General features: G+C 43.2%; 2 protein-coding genes across 2 annotated transcripts; one reads left to right on the forward strand and one right to left on the reverse strand.

The window, feature by feature from the left end:
• Positions 1 to 15: 15 nt before the first annotated feature.
• LOC135532359 (transmembrane protein 178B-like) lies at positions 16 to 3967 on the reverse strand. The gene is made up of 4 exons (XM_064959923.1): positions 3488 to 3967; positions 2814 to 2927; positions 2208 to 2345; positions 16 to 407 (listed from the first exon to the last, which is right to left on the reverse strand). The coding sequence occupies exons 1-4, from the start codon at positions 3882 to 3884 to the stop codon at positions 145 to 147; spliced, it is 912 nt and encodes a 303-aa protein (XP_064815995.1). The 5' UTR covers positions 3885 to 3967; the 3' UTR covers positions 16 to 144.
• A 4917-nt stretch (positions 3968 to 8884) lies between these two features.
• LOC135532361 (transcription factor PU.1-like) lies at positions 8885 to 18244 on the forward strand. Its single transcript, XM_064959924.1, has 5 exons — positions 8885 to 9071; positions 9873 to 9966; positions 10642 to 10841; positions 17189 to 17357; positions 17605 to 18244. Exons 1-5 carry the CDS (start codon positions 9063 to 9065, stop codon positions 17922 to 17924), a joined length of 792 nt encoding a protein of 263 aa, XP_064815996.1. The 5' UTR covers positions 8885 to 9062; the 3' UTR covers positions 17925 to 18244.
• The last annotated feature ends 529 nt before the right edge of the window (positions 18245 to 18773 follow it).

Genomic DNA, 18773 nt, shown 5'->3' on the forward strand with positions numbered 1-18773 from the left:
TTCCCATTACTATAATGAACATTCCCATTACTAGAACGGACATTCCCATTACTAGAACGGACATTCCCATTACTATAATGAACATTCCCATTACTAGAATGGACATTCCCATTGAAGTCAAAGAGTAATTCTATTTCTATGGTGTCACACACAGCCGTTCTCATGTCGAGGCTTGCGTTGCAGCCTCTCTACCATAGTGTGAGGCACGGGGGGGTAGAGGGAAGGAGCCAGCGTGCACAGGAAGCCGGCCAATAGGGTGAGACCTAGGCCCCCCCATGCGCAGAACATGGACCAGCCGTATCCGTGACTGATGTCCTCTGGGATCCCATACATGTACCGAGGATAACGGGACAGTTGGAAGTTGATCCCTGCTACACATGTACACAGAGAGATGATACAGCACGTTCCTGATGGGACAGAGAGAGAGAGAGGAGGGGAAAATGGAAGGGGAGAAAGGGAGAAGAGGGAAGATGGAAGGGGGAGAGTGAGTGAGTAGGAGAGAGAAGGTGGGCGAGGGGGAGAAGACCGGATAGGAGAGAGAGGAGGAAAATGGAAGGGGGGAGAGAGAAGAAGAGAGTGGAGAGAGAAGGTGGGCGAGAGGGAGAGAGGGTGAGAAAGGAGAGGTGGGAGAGAGAGAGATAGAGGAGAGAGAGGGGGAGAGGAGAGGGGAAAATGGAAGGGGGAGAAAAGAGAGAAGGGAAGATGGAAGGGGAGAGTGAGAGAGAGAGAAAGGTGGGCGAGGGGAGAGAGAGATAGGAGGGAAGAAGGAGAGGGGGAAAATGGAAGGGGAGAAGAGAAGAGGGAAGATGGAAGGGGGGAGAGTGAGAGAGAGAAAGGTGGGGAGGAGAGGAGGGTGAGAAAAGAGAGGTGGGAGGGGAGAGAGAGAGATAGGAGGGGAGAGAGGGGGGAGAGAGAGAGGAGGGGAAAATGGAAGGGGGAGAAGAGAAGAGGGAAGATGGAAGGGGGAGAGTGAGAGGGGAGAGAGAGGGAATGGGAGGGGGAGAGAGATAGGAGAGAGAGGGGAGAGGAGGGGGAAAATGGAAGGGGAGAAAGAAGAGGAAGATGGAAGGGGAGAGTGAGAGTGAGAAAGAGGTGGGCGAGAGGGGGAGAGAGAGAGGATAGGAGAGAGAGAGAGGGGGGAGAGAGGGAGGAAAAATGGAAAGAGAGAGAAAGGTGGGCGAGAGGGGAGAGAGGGTGAAGAGGAGGGTGGGAGAGAGGGGGAGAGAGAGAGGAGAGGAAGATGGAAGGGGAGAGAGAGAGGGGAAGAGGGAAGATGGAAGGAGAAGTGAGAGAGGAGGAGGAGAGAGAAAGGTGGGCGCTAGGGAGGAGAGAGAGGGGGTGAGGGAAGAGAGAGATAGGAGGAGAGAGAGATAGGAGGAAGAGAGGAGAGGGGGAGAGAGAGAGAAAGGAAGGTGGGAGAAGGGAGAGCGAGAGAGAGAAGCGGGAGAGAGAGCGAGAGAGAGAGGGAGAGGGAGGAGGGAGAGAGAGAGAGAGGGGAGAGCGCGAGAGAGAGAGAGGGGGATTATTTCACCCGTGTGACACACGTTCTTCCATTCTAGCCATCCTCTACATACATGGACAATATATATGAACCGTTTCATGCATTTGCCGATGGTATTATAATTATACCTGTATTCCAAATCAAACCTTAGTCCATACTCCCCTGCGTCCCCTAATACCTAGTCACTCCTGCAGAGCTGAGCGGATTCTTACCAAGCCAATCAGAGGGCAAGATCATACGTATATCTATCAGATTCTACAGGAGTGACAAGACTTGCGGTAGATTAGAATTCAGAATATGTCCCAAATGGCACCCTAATACCCCCGTAGGGCTGTTTGTGATAGGGAATATGGTGCCATGGTAGTACTCACACAATGCATCACTCTCCATTAAAAAAACTAAAAAACACGGACGCCCCCAAGTGGTGCTTTGTGGTAATGCTCTGTTCTTCTAATGTACAGCAACTCTCAGGAGGAAGAACAGTACTGTTACGTACTGCGTGTGCGAGTGTGTGTGTGCGTGTGTTATAAAACAATACTCCACTTACCTCCCATGAGGAAAGAACAGTCCTGTTACGTACTGTGTGTGTGCGTGCGTGTGTGTGTTATAAAACAGTTCTCCACTTACCTCCCATGAGAAAGAGCAGTCCTGTTACGTACTGTGTGTGTGCGTGCGTGTGTGTGTTATAAAACAGTTCTCCACTTACCTCCCATGAGAAAGAGCAGTCCCGCTACGTACTGCATCAGGTCATGCTGCTGACAGCAGCCCAGAGCTCCGATCACCCAGCCAAACAGGATGATGGACACAGCCATGCCGATGAAACTGACTGTCATTCTCTGCAGGTCTACACAGGGAGCGAGAAAATTGGATGAAGAAATTCGATCAAAACGTCAAAAACGTCAGCAAATATACAATCTTGCTAAACCCTTTACCTAAAACCTGCAGGGATAATGCTTCATAACTTGATAAAAGCATGTATGAGGCGTTATGATTTTGGGGCGGCAGGTAGCCTAGTGTTTAGAGCGTTGGACCAGTAACCAAAAGTGATTGCTAGAACGTTCCCTGAGCTGACAAGGTATAAATATGTCGTTCTGCCCCTGAGCAATTAACCCACTGTTCCCGGGTAGGCCTTCATTGTAAATAAAAAGTGGTTCTTAACTTCCTCTATGAAGGATATTTTTAACTGAATCATAATGTCTGTTATTAAGTCGGGATCATTACGAGATGACGTTGTTGTTACAGTAGACTGTGTCTTCTTCTTCACCTGGACAGAGATGAAGATTAAAAAAGGGGATATTGTGGGAAAACTTACGGAGTGCGTGCCACTCATCCTGACGAATAGTCTTGATTATATTGATGCTCAGCTTTCTGGGGAGGGCTAAAGAATAGTAGTAGTATTTTATTGGTGTGCAGCGCTGAACTAAACCTGCAGAGAAGGAACAAAAACAACACGTAGTTTCACACGGAGAGGCCATATTGAAACGACAAAAAAAATATTATTGCATATGTTGTCTACCAGAGGAAAAAAATAAAATGGCTAGTAGCATAGATTCATCACATATTGTCAATGTTTATATAACTGTTTTTTCTTCTTCGTTGGCTTAGAGTCTTCGTTGCAGCTCAGTTGCCTGTAGGCTTCTCTCAGAAAGCATCACACAGAGGAGTAGCCCTAGTCTAGTACAGTACGCCCCCGTGAACTCCCTAACAACGTTGAGGTGGCACAAATAAATCAAACAGTAGTGTCACATTGTGAATCAAATGATGGATGCAAAGCCTAGTTGCTGCAGCATAGGCCTGAATGTGGGCGGACCGCTAACCGCTAAATCAGCATTCAGCACCTCGGATAGCGCCCAAATTCCGATGATGATTCCACCACACATCAATGAGCATAAATAGGGCTTGTCACCAAAGACTATAGCGCCACTGACATTATATAGGCTGTAAACAACATATTGTTTATCATGTGACGTGATCAAATGATGAAACCTTTAAAGATGAGATCCTCTGTCTCCAGGTCGAATCCCTCCCGATGACATTTCCTCCACAGCCCGGAGATGGTAGAGTTGTACTGCCGACTGCAGACGGACTCCATGGCCGGGGCGGGGGGCAAGAAGTGCCGCTTAGCCCGCAGGAGGAGTCCCCCACTCGACCCCTTCCTCTCCACGTTATTCTCCTTCGGTAGCATACGGAGTGGGAGGTTCTGGTTGGAGATATAGATGAATCCAGGGTCGTTCCTTTTGTTGGAATAATTCTTACAACGTTCTCTGTGCCTCCTTGCATCCGTCTCGTACCAATTGTCAGTACATATTGCGACTGCTATGAGTCCCAACGCGCAAAACGCCAGAAACAATCCCGCGACCGTCAACGTCCTCATAGCAGACATGATGTTCCACCGGACGCGGTAGTGTATAGAAGAGATTCCTTCTGTTCGACAGTTGGGGGAAGGGGAAGGGGGGGGGGGGTCCTCTCTAGCGCCTGCTGCCTGGATAATTTATTCCCCGGGTAGCAATCACCGGTTCGTGCTGGGGGATTTCGTCGCTCTCTGCCGCAGCATTAATATGTTATCATCCGAGGCCATTATTGATAACAGATCTCGTTGATTGGTACAGCACGTCCAAATACCAGTAATCATTAAGCTATTTTTTGTTGTAAAAAACGTCAGGGCAGGCCTGTATTTTGGTACCATTCTCTCTGGCTGTTGATCTATCCAATATTGCTCAAGAGGGATTCATTAGTGAGTTTTAAAACATTGTTTTGTATTTAACCCTTATTTTACCAGGAAAATTGACTGAGAACACATTGTAATTTATAACAACGACCTGGGGATTAGTTACAAGGGAGAGGAGGGGGGGGGGGGGGGGAGTGAGCCAATTGGAAGCTGGGCATGATGATTAGGTGGCCATGATGGTATGAGGGTCTTATTGGGAATTTAGCCAGGACACCAGGGTTAACACCCCTATTCTTATGATAAATGCCATGGGATCTTTAGTGACCACAGTGAGTCTACTAGTAATTGCCAGCAGATGGAGACAGTGCTAACATACAATCATTATGCATCAGCCTCACACACTAATATAGGATTTTCACGGTCCATACATATACTCACATTAAAGAAAGAAAGAGATACACTTTACAGTACATTGTAACGGAATACTGTTAGGAGCGATACCCAAACAATTCTGCACATCACCGCCTACTTTCCACGGTTTCCGGTAGCCAGGGTTGTTTCTCTGTGGGGCCTCAGGTGGAGATGAGCTGTGTGTGTTGTGGTCGGTGAGGTTGGCTGCTGTGGCCTTTTGCTGCTCCTGTGTCTCTGTGGCAGGAGGATCTGTAGTATATGTGCCCCGACAGATAAAGACCTGCAGGCTGTGAAACCAATCCCACATTGTTGAACAACACACAGAACTGATACAGATCATCACATGCTATTTTGGTGTGGTCAACCCTTGTGTTTTTGAGAGAGAGAGAGAGAGAGAGAGAGAGAGAGAGAGAGAGAGAGAGAGAGAGAGAGAGAGAGAGAGAGAGAGAGAGAGAGAGAGAGAGAGAGAGAGAGAGAGAGAGAGAGAGAGAGAGAGAGAGAGAGAGAGATAGATAGATAGATAGATAGATAGATAGATAGATAGATAGATAGATAGATAGATAGATGTGTGATGTGTGTGTGTGTGTGTGTGTGTGTGTGTGTGTGTGTGTGTGTGTGTGTGTGTGTGTGTGTGTGTGTACCCATGTAACTTCTTGGATTTCCCTTATATTCTTAAATAAATTATAGAACTCTGAAACATATTTCTTTTTTCTAACAGACCTCATCCTGTATTTTTCCATAACTTTAGGTTTGTATATCTGAGACAGACGATTTGTCCAAAATGGCACCCTATTCCCTATGTAGTGCAGTACTTTAACCAGAGCCCTATGGGCCCTCCTGAGCCCTGGTCTAAGTAGTGCACTCTAAAAGGGAATAGTGTGCTTTTGGGGGGGGGACGACTAAGAATGACAGTTAATGTGAAGACGCTCTCTGAGCAGTTGCGCAAGAGAGAGACGATGTTTCTTCAGATCCAACAGACGTCCTGTGGTGAAGCCCACTCAACGTGTCAGGAAAACACAAGAAACTTCACGCATTGACAGTAATAAGATATATGTTAGTGATGATACTAGCCTCTTGTTATAAAGCAGATTTATACAAAATTGAGTGTTTTTTAATAGAGATTATAATTTGGAGTCCACAAACAACCTGTATACCCGAAGGCCTGAGGCCAGCAATGTGATGCAACTGTCACAACAACAACAAAAACACTGTCTCCACCAATCATGAGAATAATTATGTCTTTCTGTACCATCACATACGCAAAACTATACAATTCAATCCATGCATCTTGATTCCTAGGCATGTTTGTGCTGGGGTGGCTTGCAGTTGTTTTTTTCTCATTGTCATTGTATCTAATAAGGAATTGAATGTGATAGTTCAATCTTAGTTCCTCATTTAGGAGCGCGTGTGTGTGTGTGTGTGTGTGTGTGTGTGTGTGTGTGTGTGTGTGTGGCCGTCGTTGTAAAATAAGAATTTGCTCTAAACTGACTTGTCTAGTAAAATAAAGGTGAAATAAAAATAACACAAAACCATACATGTAATTTACACTCTTAGAAAAAAAGGTTCTATCTAGAACCTTAAAAGGTTCTTCGGCTCTCCCTATAGGAGAACCCTTGAACAACTCTTTTTTGGTTCTATATAGAACCCTTTTGGTTCCAGGTAGAACCCTATTGAGATCCACGTAGAACCCTTTACACAGAGGGTTCTACCAGGAACCAAAAAGGGTTCTCCTATGGGGACAGCCGAAGAACCCGTGTGGAAACCCCTTTTCCCCCCTAAGGGTATAATAATCGAATCATAACAAAGAGACCTACCTCGGATGGCTAGGCTATTACTCTGTCACTGTGTATCTCTGTATATCACTGTGAATCGCTGTATCACTGCATATAACTGTGTATCACTGTGAATCGCTGTATCACTGCATATCACTGTGTATCACTGTGAATCGCTGTATCACTGCATATGCGTATCACTGCATCTCTTCCGCAATGTATTATATATTACTGAAGCTTGAATAAAAAGGAAAATGATTTTTCCTCCAATGTATTATATATTTTGAAGCTTGAATAAAAATCTGGTTGAAAATGTCTCTTTTTCCTATAACCTATAATTGGTTGAGATATCTTTCAATCCTCTTCAACAATAACCTATAATCTGGTTGAGATATCTCTCAATCCTCTTCAACAATAACCTATAATCTGGTTGAGATATCTCTCAATCCTCTTCAACAATAACCTATAATCTGGTTGAGATATCTCTCAATCCTCTTCAACAATAACCTATAATCATGTCAGTAAATCCTCTTCAACAATAACCTATAATCTGGTTGAGATATCTCTCAATCCTCTTCAACAATAACCTATAATCTGGTTGAGATATCTCTTCAATCCTCTTCAACAATAACCTATAATCTGGTTGAGATATCTCTCAATCCTCTTCAACAATAACCTATAATCTGGTTGAGATATCTCTCAATCCTCTTCAACAATAACCTCAAATAAACAATCTGATCTGGTTGAAAATCTCTCAATCCTCTTCAACAATAACCTCAACAGTAAACTAGATCTGTTGAGATATCTCGTACAAGGTCTGTTATCTTACGTACAGTAGGTCTGTTATAACTATGTACAGTAGGTCTGTTATAACTATATACAGTAGGTCTGGTTGAGATAGGTCTGTTATAACTATGTACAGTAGGTCTGTTATAACTCTTCAAGGTCTGTTATAACCGTCAAGGTCAGTTATAACTCTGATCTGGTCTGTTATAACTATGTACAGTAGGTCTGTTATAACTACAGTAGGTCTGTTATAACTATTACAAGGTCTGTTATAACTATGTAGTAGGTCTGTTATAAGATGTAGGTCTGTTATAACTATGTACAGTAGGTCTGTTATAACTATATACAGTAGGTCTGTTATAACTATGTACAGTGGTCTGTTATATCTCTCAGTAGGTCTGTTATAACTATGTACAGTAATCTGTTATAACTATGGACAGTAGGTCTGTTATAACTATGTCAGTAGGTCTGTTATAACTATATACAGTAGGTCTGTTATAACTATGTACAGTAGGTCTGTTGTAACTACGTACAGTAGGTCTGTTATAACTATGTACAGTAGGTCTGTTATAACTACGTACAGTAGGTCTGTTATAACTACGTACAGTAGGTCTGTTATAACTACGTACAGTAGGTCTGTTATAACTATGTACAGTAGGTCTGTTATAACTACGTACAGTAGGTCTGTTATAACTACGTACAGTAGGTCTGTTATAACTACGTACAGTAGGTCTGTTATAACTATGTACAGTAGGTCTGTTATAACTCTCCCACAAGTAAAAACATGTACAAAAAAATATTCTGTTTCACCCAGTAGGGACTACATATCAATAATAGGTTTTATAAACGTACTTTATAATAGTTTTTAGGGTTAGCAGTATGAAAGAGACATGTCTGTTATAACATTTGGTGATAACTATGTATAGTCTGTTATAACTATGTACAGTAGGTCAATACAAATAAATGTACAGTCTGAAACTAAAACCCAGTCTGTTACATATCTTGGTCTGTTAAATAAAACCCAGTGACATATCTTGGTCTGATAATAAAACACAGTGACATATCAGTTGGTGAAATAAAACACAGTGACATATCTTGGTGTTATAACTACGTGACATAGGTCTTGGTGAAATAAAACCCAGTGACATATCTTGTTGAAATAAAACCCAGTACATATCTGTTATAACTACGTGAAATTAGGTCTGTTATAACTACGTACAGTAGGTCTGTTATAATATTGGTGTCTGTTATAACTCTCCCCAGTGACATATCTTGGACTACATATCAATAACCCAGTGACATAGTTTTTTTAGGGTTAGAAATGAAAACCCATGGAATATCTTGGTGACAAATAAAACCCAGTGACATAAATACAGTGAAATAAAACCCAGTGACATATCTTGGTGAAATAAAACCCAGTGACATATCTTGGTGAAATAAAACCCAGTGACATATCTTGGTGAAATAAAACCCAGTGACATATCTTGGTGAAATAAAACCCAGTGACATATCTTGGGAATTGCTTATTCATCTTTCACAGGCTTGAAAGACAATTATTTTAGTGCTTTTAAAACAAATATGATAGTTAAAATCCGGAAAGATAGGTTGACCCATTGTTAAAACCAGAGGCAGAAAACAGTGAGACCAAACTCACGAATGTGAATATGATTGGTTCACATCCTCTGACAAATCAACAACTTTCAGGAACTCAGGAACTGAGTGACAATCAGACCGAAGATGAAAAAAGTGAAAGTATATTATGATCTTGGTTTAATACTCTGCGTAGTTTTGTTCTGATAGTGGTCAACTGTAATATTCGACTCAACGACTTCCATCGGAAATTCAATCAAAATTAATGGGAATTAAGTCAAAAGGATATTTCTCCATTTTTTAGGATTATAACTGTGTGTTCTTGAAAGTCATCATGTCCTTTGTGAGTATTGTATGATCTCTTGTTTTTTACTAATGTGGCTGGGAGATTAGTACATATGAAAGTTAAATGTGCTACATTGTATATAAATCGGAGGGAAAAGTAGCAAATTGTCATACTTGAGTAAAAGTAAAGATACCTTAACAGAACATGACTAAAGTAAAAGTCACCCAGTAAAATACTACTTGAGAAAAAGTCTAAAATTATTTGATTTTCAATATACTGAAGTATCAAAAGTAACAAGTATAAATAATTTCAAATTCCTTACATCAGGCAAACCAGACGGTAAGATGTTCATGTTTTTTAGTGTACGGATAGCCAGGGTCACACTCCAACACTCAGACATAATTTACAAATGAAGCATTTGTGTTTAGGGAGTCAGATCCGAGTACTGCTGGGTGTCAGGGGAAAATGTATGGAGTTGAAAGTACATTATTTTCTTTTGGAATGTAGTGAAGTAAAAGTCAAAGTTGTCAAAAATATAAATAGTAACGTACAGATACCCGATTAAAAAGTACTTAATTAGTAGTTTCAAGTATTTTTACTTAAGTACTTTACACCACTGATCAAATGTGAGTACATTTTCCAGATTTACAAAATGTTCATTATGAATTTGTAAAATATATGATGAACTCTGTATTTATATCTAATGAGATGTGTATTACAGTATATCTCACGAGTAAGATATGTACTTGGCCTAGTATATGCGGATACCTATTCTTTGAAACACATTAGGCAAACTTTGTATATCTACCTTCATTTTTTTGGCGTGTATAAAACGTTCTGCTCTTTCTTTTACAAAAGGCATCTGAAGAAATAATCCCATATGATCCTGAGATTTATCGATCACCAGCGGAGTTATACTCATATCTCACCAATGTCGGAGAACTTCACGATGGTGAGTGGCAAATACACCCGATGAGTAATAGTGGTAACGTTTCACGTGTTAAAGATTGAAAAGCTGTCCAACGGGGTTGGGGTCAATTCAATTTCAATTCAGTCAATTCAAGAAGTATGCAATAAAAAAAATTAAGGTTACATGCAAGCGGTCATGACTGAATTCAAACGTGAGTTGGTTTCGGGGTGTGGTTTGATGTGGGTGTCTCGTTTGTGTGTTCGCAGGTGGGAAGAGTAAGCCAAATAATTTTTTGCCAATTAGCTTCAGCCCGGCTGGTGTGCGACCATGGCAAAATTGGTTTCACTTTGGAAAACCTATCTCTGGGGATCGTTAGGGACCATCAATAAATTACACAATATAAATGGGACAATGTTATGGGTAGCATAGAAATACACCCTTCATTTCATGATATATCATTTACCGAACATCTCGCAAATCTCCGTTTTAGACTGATTTTATAGGGAAATGATCCTATTTACACTTTGTAGTTATTTTGACACTGGAATGAATGTTTCTGCCACATAGATGTTTTTCAAAATGAGAAGTTGTTTTTATGAGCAGTCTCTCTATAAAGTCTGCAGGTATAATTCTTTATAACTCATTATTAGCATGTAGCATGTATGAGCCTTTATAATGTTTATAACAAGGCTTATTGATGTCTCTCTTATGGTTCAGAGCATGGCTGGGAGTACCACTCTGACAGGGGCATGCATCAGAGTGACATGTTGGAAATCTCCTCACAAGGGAATCACCTGACAGAGCTCCAGAGTGTCCATTCCCAACACCTCCTCCACACCTATCGCTACCCTGATACCGACACCCTCCACCTGCCACTAGCAGACCCAGGACTGGGACCCCTAACCCTAACCTCACAGGTTAGTTCAACTCTAGTTGACCCAGGACTGGAACCCCTAACCCTAACCTCACAGGTCAGTCCAACTCTAGTAGACCCAGGACTGGGACCCCTAACCCCACAGGTTAGTCCAACTCTAGTTGACCCAGGACTGGGAACCCTAACCCCACAGGTTAGTCCAACTCTAGTAGACCCAGGACTGGGACCCCTAACCCCACAGGTTAGTCCAACTCTAGTAGACCCAGGACTGGAACCCCTAACCCCACAGGCTAGTCCAACTCTAGTAGACCCAGGACTGGAACCCTAACCCTAACCTCACAGGTTAGTTCAACTCTAGTTGACCCAGGACTGGAACCCATAACCCTAACCTCACAGGTTAGTCCAACTCTAGTAGACGCAGGACTGGGAACCCTAACCCCACAGGTTAGTCCAACTCTAGTAGACCCAGGACTGGGACCCCTTACCCCACAGGTTAGTCCAACTCTAGTAGACCCGGGACTGGAACCCCTAACCCTAATCTCACAGGTTAGTTCAACTCTAGTTGACCCAGGACTGAAACCCCTAACCCTAACCTCACAGGTTAGTTCAACTCTAGTAGACGCAGGACTGGGACCCCTAACCCCACAGGTTAGTCCAACTCTAGTTGACCCAGGACTGGAACCCCTAACCCTAACCTCACAGGTTAGTTCAACTCTAGTTGACCCAGGATTGGACTGGAACCCAGGACTAACCCTAACCTCACAGGTTAGTTCAACTCTAGTTGACCCAGGACTGGAACCCCTAACCCTAACCTCACAGGTTAGTCCAACTCTAGTAGACCCAGGACTGGGACCCCTAACCACAGGCTAGTCCAACTCTAGTAGACCCAGGACTGGGACCCCTAACCCCACAGGCTAGTCCAACTCTAGTAGACCCAGGACTGGGACCCCTAACCCCACAGTTAGTCCAACTCTAGTAGACACAGGACTGGGACCCCTAGTAGTCCAACTCTAGTAGACCCGGGACTGGGACCCCTAACCTCACAGGCTAGTCCAACTCTAGTAGACCCAGGACTGGGACCCCTAACCCCACAGCTAGTCCAACTATAGTAGACCCAGGACTGGGACCCCCTAACCCCACAGGTTAGTCCAACTCTAGTAGACACAGGACTGGGACTCCTAACCCCACAGGCTAGTCCAACTCTAGTAGACCCGGGACTGGGACCCCTAACCCCACAGGCTAGTCCAACTCTAGTAGACCCAGGACTGGGACCCCTAACCCCACAGGCTAGTCCAACTATAGTAGACACAGGACTGGGACCCCTAACCCCACAGGTCTAGTAGACCCAGGACTCTAGTAGACTATAGTAGACCCAGGACTGGGACCCCTAACCCCACAGGCTAGTCCAACTCTAGTAGACCCAGGACTGGGACCCCTAACCCCACAGGTTAGTCCAACTCTAGTAGACACACTGGACTCCAGGACTGGGACCCCTAACCCCACAGGCTAGTCCAACTCTAGTAGACCGAGGACTGGGACCCCTAACCCACAGGCTAGTCCAACTCTAGTAGACCCAGGACTGGGACCCCTAACCCTAACCTCACAGGTTAGTTCAACTCTAGTAGACCCAGGACTGGGACCCCTAACCCCACAGGCTAGTCCAACTCTAGTAGACCCAGGACTGGGACCCCTAACCCCACAGGTTAGTCCAACTCTGTCTCTGATCATTTTGACAAGTAAAATGTATAATGAAATCAGTATTTCTGATGAGAACAGTGTGGTAGCTGTGAAAAATATTAAATAAATAAAAGAAACGTGTAATGGGCATAATGCAAATGTTTAACAGCGGTCCTAACACATGGCACACACAGTGCAACAATTCACAGGGCATTTATACTATAGTGGTATACAATACCAATATCAACAATATACATCATCTAGAGATAATACTCTTTTGTCTTTGAGAGGGAGGACACAGAGGTGACTGGATGTTATGTAATAGCCTACACTGTTGTCTACAGAAAGCAGCTACAGGATTGCTCAACAATGTGCTTTTCCTGAGTGAGGAACCATTTTAGCCACAACCAATCGCCTTGAGAGTAGAGCGCAGTACAATAGAGTACACTCACCACCAACCGCTGGGCTGTGGATAGCCTAGGCTACACCTCATTTACTCAACCTTGCTATTGACACATAATCTGAGGCACAGCAGTGTGTGTGGGGTGGGGGTGGGGGGGGGTGATGGGGGTGATTCTCACAGCAGGAAAAAAATAGCTGCGACCAGCAATGAACGGGGTTCACAGGATGACAGAAAGGACACGAGATCAGTTGGATGAACAAAGCAAAGCACTCTATCATGTCGGGAACGATCTTCCTTTATGTTCAATCAGTGAAAGCATTGCCATGTTTATCTCTCGGTACCTCAAGGAAGACGCAAGGTACGTTTGGTCTGGTGCTTTCAGTTGGTTATCTTTGAATGCAGCAGGTAATCATTCCTATAGTTATTACTTAAAGGAAAAAAATCCAACCTCAAAAAACAAATCAAGTTTTCAAGTTATTAGACTTTTCAAGAGGCAAAGTGTCACCCATTTTTGCATCATCGTGATGATGTGACAAGTGACACTTCTGCCTCTTAAAAGTCCAATTGACTGCTGACATGCAAAGCATTTTGGGACTCTATCAACAGTGGACTACTGGGGGGGGGGTACCAAAATATCCTTTTTGATTGAAGTTTTCCTTTAAATTATTGAGTTTATAAACCAATTCGGGGGTCAATTTGACAAATGGTTTATGTTAAGATTTGTGGAATATTTTCAACATTTGTGTACTGATATATTGTGGTCATCTTTGAATTCTGTAAATTATTTAAATATCAGTAGGTACACTCCAAATTAGCATTCCAAAATATTTCAATAGACTCTTTTAACAAGGCACACCTGTTGATTGAAATGCATTCAGGTGACTACTATGAAGCTGGTTGAGAGAAAAGCTGTGCAAAGCTGTCAACAAGGCAAAGGGTGACTACTTTGAAAAAACACTTTTAGGGGTTACTACATGATTCCATATGTGTTATTTCATTGTTTTGATGTCTTCACTATTATTCTACAATGTAGAAAATAGTAAAAATAAAGAAAACCCTTTGAATGAGTAGATGTGTACAAACTTTTGACTGGTACTGTATACAAAAGGTTTACATACCAAATTTCATGGGCTCATGTTCATCGGTTCAGTTATTTTAGCTCTGGTGTGACATTACATTTACATTTACATTTAAGTCATTTAGCAGACGCTCTTATCCAGAGCGACTTACAAATTGGTGAATTCACCTTCTGACATCCAGTGGAACAGCCACTTTACAATAGTGCATCTAAATCATTTAAGGGAGGGGGGGGTGAGAAGGATTACTTTATCCTATCCTAGGTATTCCTTGAAGAGGTGGGGTTTCAGGTGTCTCCGGAAGGTGGTGATTGACTCCGCTGTCCTGGCGTCGTGAGGGAGTTTGTTCCACCATTGGGGGGCCAGAGCAGCGAACAGTTTTGACTGGGCTGAGCGGGAACTGTACGTCCTCAGTGGTAGGGAGGCGAGCAGGCCAGAGGTGGATGAACATGGTGTAGCGTGGCCGACTTTGCATACAGCAACTCATCATTTTCAAATTCATTAGAGGCTAATTCATTGAGTCTATTTAGCATTTTATTAGGATCCCCCAAAGCAGTTCGACACATACAACAACACAGAGTTACACATGGAGTAAAACATACAGTAGAAAAATAAGTCTATATATGATGTGAGCAAATGAAAGGCCATGGTGGCGAAGTAAATACAATATAGCAAGTAAAACACTGGAATGGTAGATACTGTACCAAAGGGCCCTACATACTGTACCAAGGGCCTACATACTGTACCAAGGGCCCTACATACTGTACCAAGGGCCCTACATACTGTACCAAGGGCCCTACATACTGTACCAAGGGCCCTACATACTGTACCAAGGGCCCTACATACTGTACCAAGGGCCCTACATACTGTACCAAGGGCCCTACATACTGTACCAAGGGCCCTACATACTGTACCAAGGGCCTACATACTGTACCAAGGGCCCTACATACTGTACCAAGGGCCCTACATACTGTACCAAGGGCCTACATACTGTACCAAGGGCCCTACATACTGTACCATGGCCCTACATACTGTACCAAGGGCCCTACATACTGTACCAAGGGCCTACATACTGTACCAAGGGCCCTACATACTGTACCAAGGGCCCTACATACTGTACCAAGGGCCTACATACTGTACCAAGGGCCCTACATACTGTACCAAGGGCCCTACATACTGTACCAAGGGCCTACATACTGTACCAAGGGCCCTACATACTGTACCAAGGGCCTACATACTGTACCAAGGGCCCTACATACTGTACCAAGGGCCCTACATACTGTACCAAGGGCCTACATACTGTACCAAGGGCCCTACATACTGTACCAAGGGTACCAAGGGCCCTACATACTGTACCAAGGGCCCTACATACTGTACCAAGGGCCCTACATACTGTACCAAGGGCCCTACATACTGTACCAAAGGCCCTACATACTGTACCAAGGGCCTACATACTGTACCAAGGGCCCTACATACTGTACCAAGGGCCTACATACTGTACCAAGGGCCCTACATACTGTACCAAGGGCCTACATAGGGCCCTGTACCAAGGGCCCTACATACTGTACCAAGGGCCTACATACTGTACCAAGGGCCTACATACTGTACCAAGGGCCCTACATACTGTACCAAGGGCCCTACATACTGTACCAAGGGCCTACATACTGTACCAAGGGCCCTACATACTGTACCAAGGGCCTACATACTGTACCAAGGGCCCCCTACATACTGTACCAAGGGCCCTACACATACTGTACCAAGGGCCTACATACTGTACCAAGGGCCTACATACTGTACCAAGGGCCCTACATACTGTACCAAGGGCCTACATACTGTACCAAGGGCCCTACATACTGTACCAAGGGCCTACATACTGTACCAAAGGCCCTACATACTGTACCAAGGGCCCTACATACTGTACCAAGGGCCTACATACTGTACCAATGGCCTACATACTGTACCAAGGGCCCTACATACTGTACCAAGGGCCTACATACTGTACCAAAGGCCCTACATACTGTACCAAGGGCCCTACATACTGTACCAAGGGCCTACATACTGTACCAAGGGCCCTACATACTGTACCAAGGGCCTACATACTGTACCAAGGGCCTTACATACTGAACCAAGAGCCTTACATACTGAACCAAGAGCCTACATAGTGAACCAAGAGCCTTACATACTGAACCAAGAGCCTACATAGTGAACCAAGAGCCTTACATACTGAACCAAGAGCCTACATACTGAACCAAGAGCCTACATACTGAACCAAGAGCCTACATGGTGTTATTTGGATTTATGGTTCATGAGAATGTTTTTTTAAATGTCCAAGATGGAAGAAAATATATCCTGACAGACCCTATGGGTCCTTGAGGAAAATGTGTCCAGTATGCGGAAAGACACCTAGAATACAAAGTTTAATGTCTCTAGATGAATCATGGTGGTAGATATGAGAGATGACTTATTTAACTAGGCAAGTCAGTTAAGAACAAATTCTTTTTTTTGATGACGCCCTGGGAACAGTGGGTTAACTGCCTGTTCAGGGGCAGAACGACAGATTTGTACCTTGTCAGCTCGGGGATTTGAACTTGCAACCTTTCGGTTACTAGTCCAACGCTCTAACCACTAGGCTACCCTGCCGCAGTGACACCTATAAACCAATCATTCTTTTTGACCAAGTTACTCATGGGCTCGAGTTTCTGTGTGCCAAATTAGAAAATAAGTTGGCAATCTATGCACGAGTTATTTGACCATGTCAAGGGAAAAAACAGATCTAAGATAGGTTTAACAGCTTTGCTGTGAACCCTTCACTACTGTATGGATTATAATTAATGGAAATGTTTTTGTAGTTGTTGAAACTTGCTGCAAAAAAAAAACAGGTGATCAAATTAAGATCCTACATCTGTAAATGTAAAAATCAACAACTGAATCAAAGATGTATCAAAGAATGCATTGAGAGCTATAGGACAATGACTTTGTACAAAGTCAGAGAGACAACTGATCAAGCATAATTCTCTTATGGCCAGACAGGGCTCCTTTAGTGAAATAAGTGATTTGTTCTCAATGGGACTACCTGGATGAAGAGGCTATGTGTAGGTTTCGCATACTTTCTGCAGGAAGTTGTGCAACAAATGGGTCGTGAAATGTGTGTACTATGTCATATAAATGCTAAACAAAACATACAGTACAACAATACATCATGACAACAAATTACATTGATTTTCCTCTCTACAGATGCCGTACTACAACCACACAGTGTATTACCAGCAACAGGCCCCTGTGTCCCCTAGTTACTACTGCTCCGAGGAGGAGGAACCTGTGGGCCACAGTCCCCCACTGGAGGTATCTGAGGGTGAAGAAGAAGACCATGGAGACCATGTCCCTTTTGGGGAGACTCCAGTGAGTGCTGACTGACTTAATTTAATTAAGAGATTTAGTTACTGATTGACTTAATCCTTTTCATTCGTTTGTGAAACATGTGAGACTGAGTACAGTAGCATTACAGGGGAGAAATGTGTTGGGTGGCTATTACATACAGGGATCACACACTTGCTAATAGCCTTTAACATGATCCAACAATAGCCATAGAAATGAATTCATTCTGCCATTATGAAATTCATGTAAAACATCTTTCATATCTCTCTATCCAGGTAACAAGAGGAAGATCCGGCTGTACCAGTTCCTCCTGGACATGCTGAAGAACGGAGACATGAAGGACAGTATGTGGTGGGTGGACAGAGAGAAAGGAATCTTCCAGTTCTCCTCTAAAAACAAGGAGACTCTGGCCAATCGCTGGGGCACGCAGAAAGGGAACAGGAAGAGGATGACATATCAGAAGATGGCCAGGGCCCTGCGGAACTACGGCAAGACGGGAGAAATCAGAAAGGTCAAGAAGAAACTGACCTACCAGTTCAGTCCGGAGGTACTGAGGAAAGTCTTAACTACAGAGAGGAGGCACTACCCTCACTAGGAGTACCAGAGATTGTTAATGTAATGCCACTGTATACCTGCTTTGGGAGTAGGCCTAACCTCACTGCTATGTCTTGAAAATAGGACAATAATGACTGTCTACTGTAATTGTATTTCATTACATTTAAAATGATTCCCCAGAATCAATCAGGTAACATTAAACATGTTGATGTTTAGATTTTTGTTATTGGTGTTTGCATATTCCATGTTTATTTATTTACTTAACAAGTTGTGGTGTGTTACGTGTTACATAATCTTACTCTTGACTCGATCTTTGTGTCTGTGATGGAAAACAATAAATAAAGTATATTTTTTACATATGCTCTTAGTTGCCAGAAAATGTGTTCGTGGGAATGGAAGAAAGATCAAAACCTCAAACAATTGCAACATCAGTCGATCATGACTGAGTAAAGAGGCACATTGTTACAGCAATCATTCTGTTTCTCTGTTGTGTTATTATCTGACTCATCATCTATCTGATCACGTCAGTTGTTGATGAAAAGGAAAGCCATCACAGGTCAGTTTTGAAGTGTAGTTCTGAAACACGTCTCAATACCTTTTTAGTTTCAGTAAATTACAGTAGTTAGTGCCTCAACAGTAACTTTGTAATTAAGTTGATTAATTCCTGTATAAAATGGGCATTATGCCATCTCCTGGTAGGTCAGTGTGTTTACATTGTCTATGGTACTCCCGATCACGGCCAATTGTGAGACAACCTTACTCAAAAATGCATCTTCTTTAGGAGTGCTATTTATATCCCTTTGACTACTGCACATTCGTCCATACTGTGTGTGTCCCATCATTGCAGGTGATTTATGACAAATGTATATGTTTTATAAACTCCAGGAAA

Source organism: Oncorhynchus masou, unplaced genomic scaffold (assembly GCF_036934945.1).
Source record: "Oncorhynchus masou masou isolate Uvic2021 unplaced genomic scaffold, UVic_Omas_1.1 unplaced_scaffold_1836, whole genome shotgun sequence".
In the NCBI taxonomy this organism is placed as follows: domain Eukaryota; kingdom Metazoa; phylum Chordata; class Actinopteri; order Salmoniformes; family Salmonidae; genus Oncorhynchus; species Oncorhynchus masou.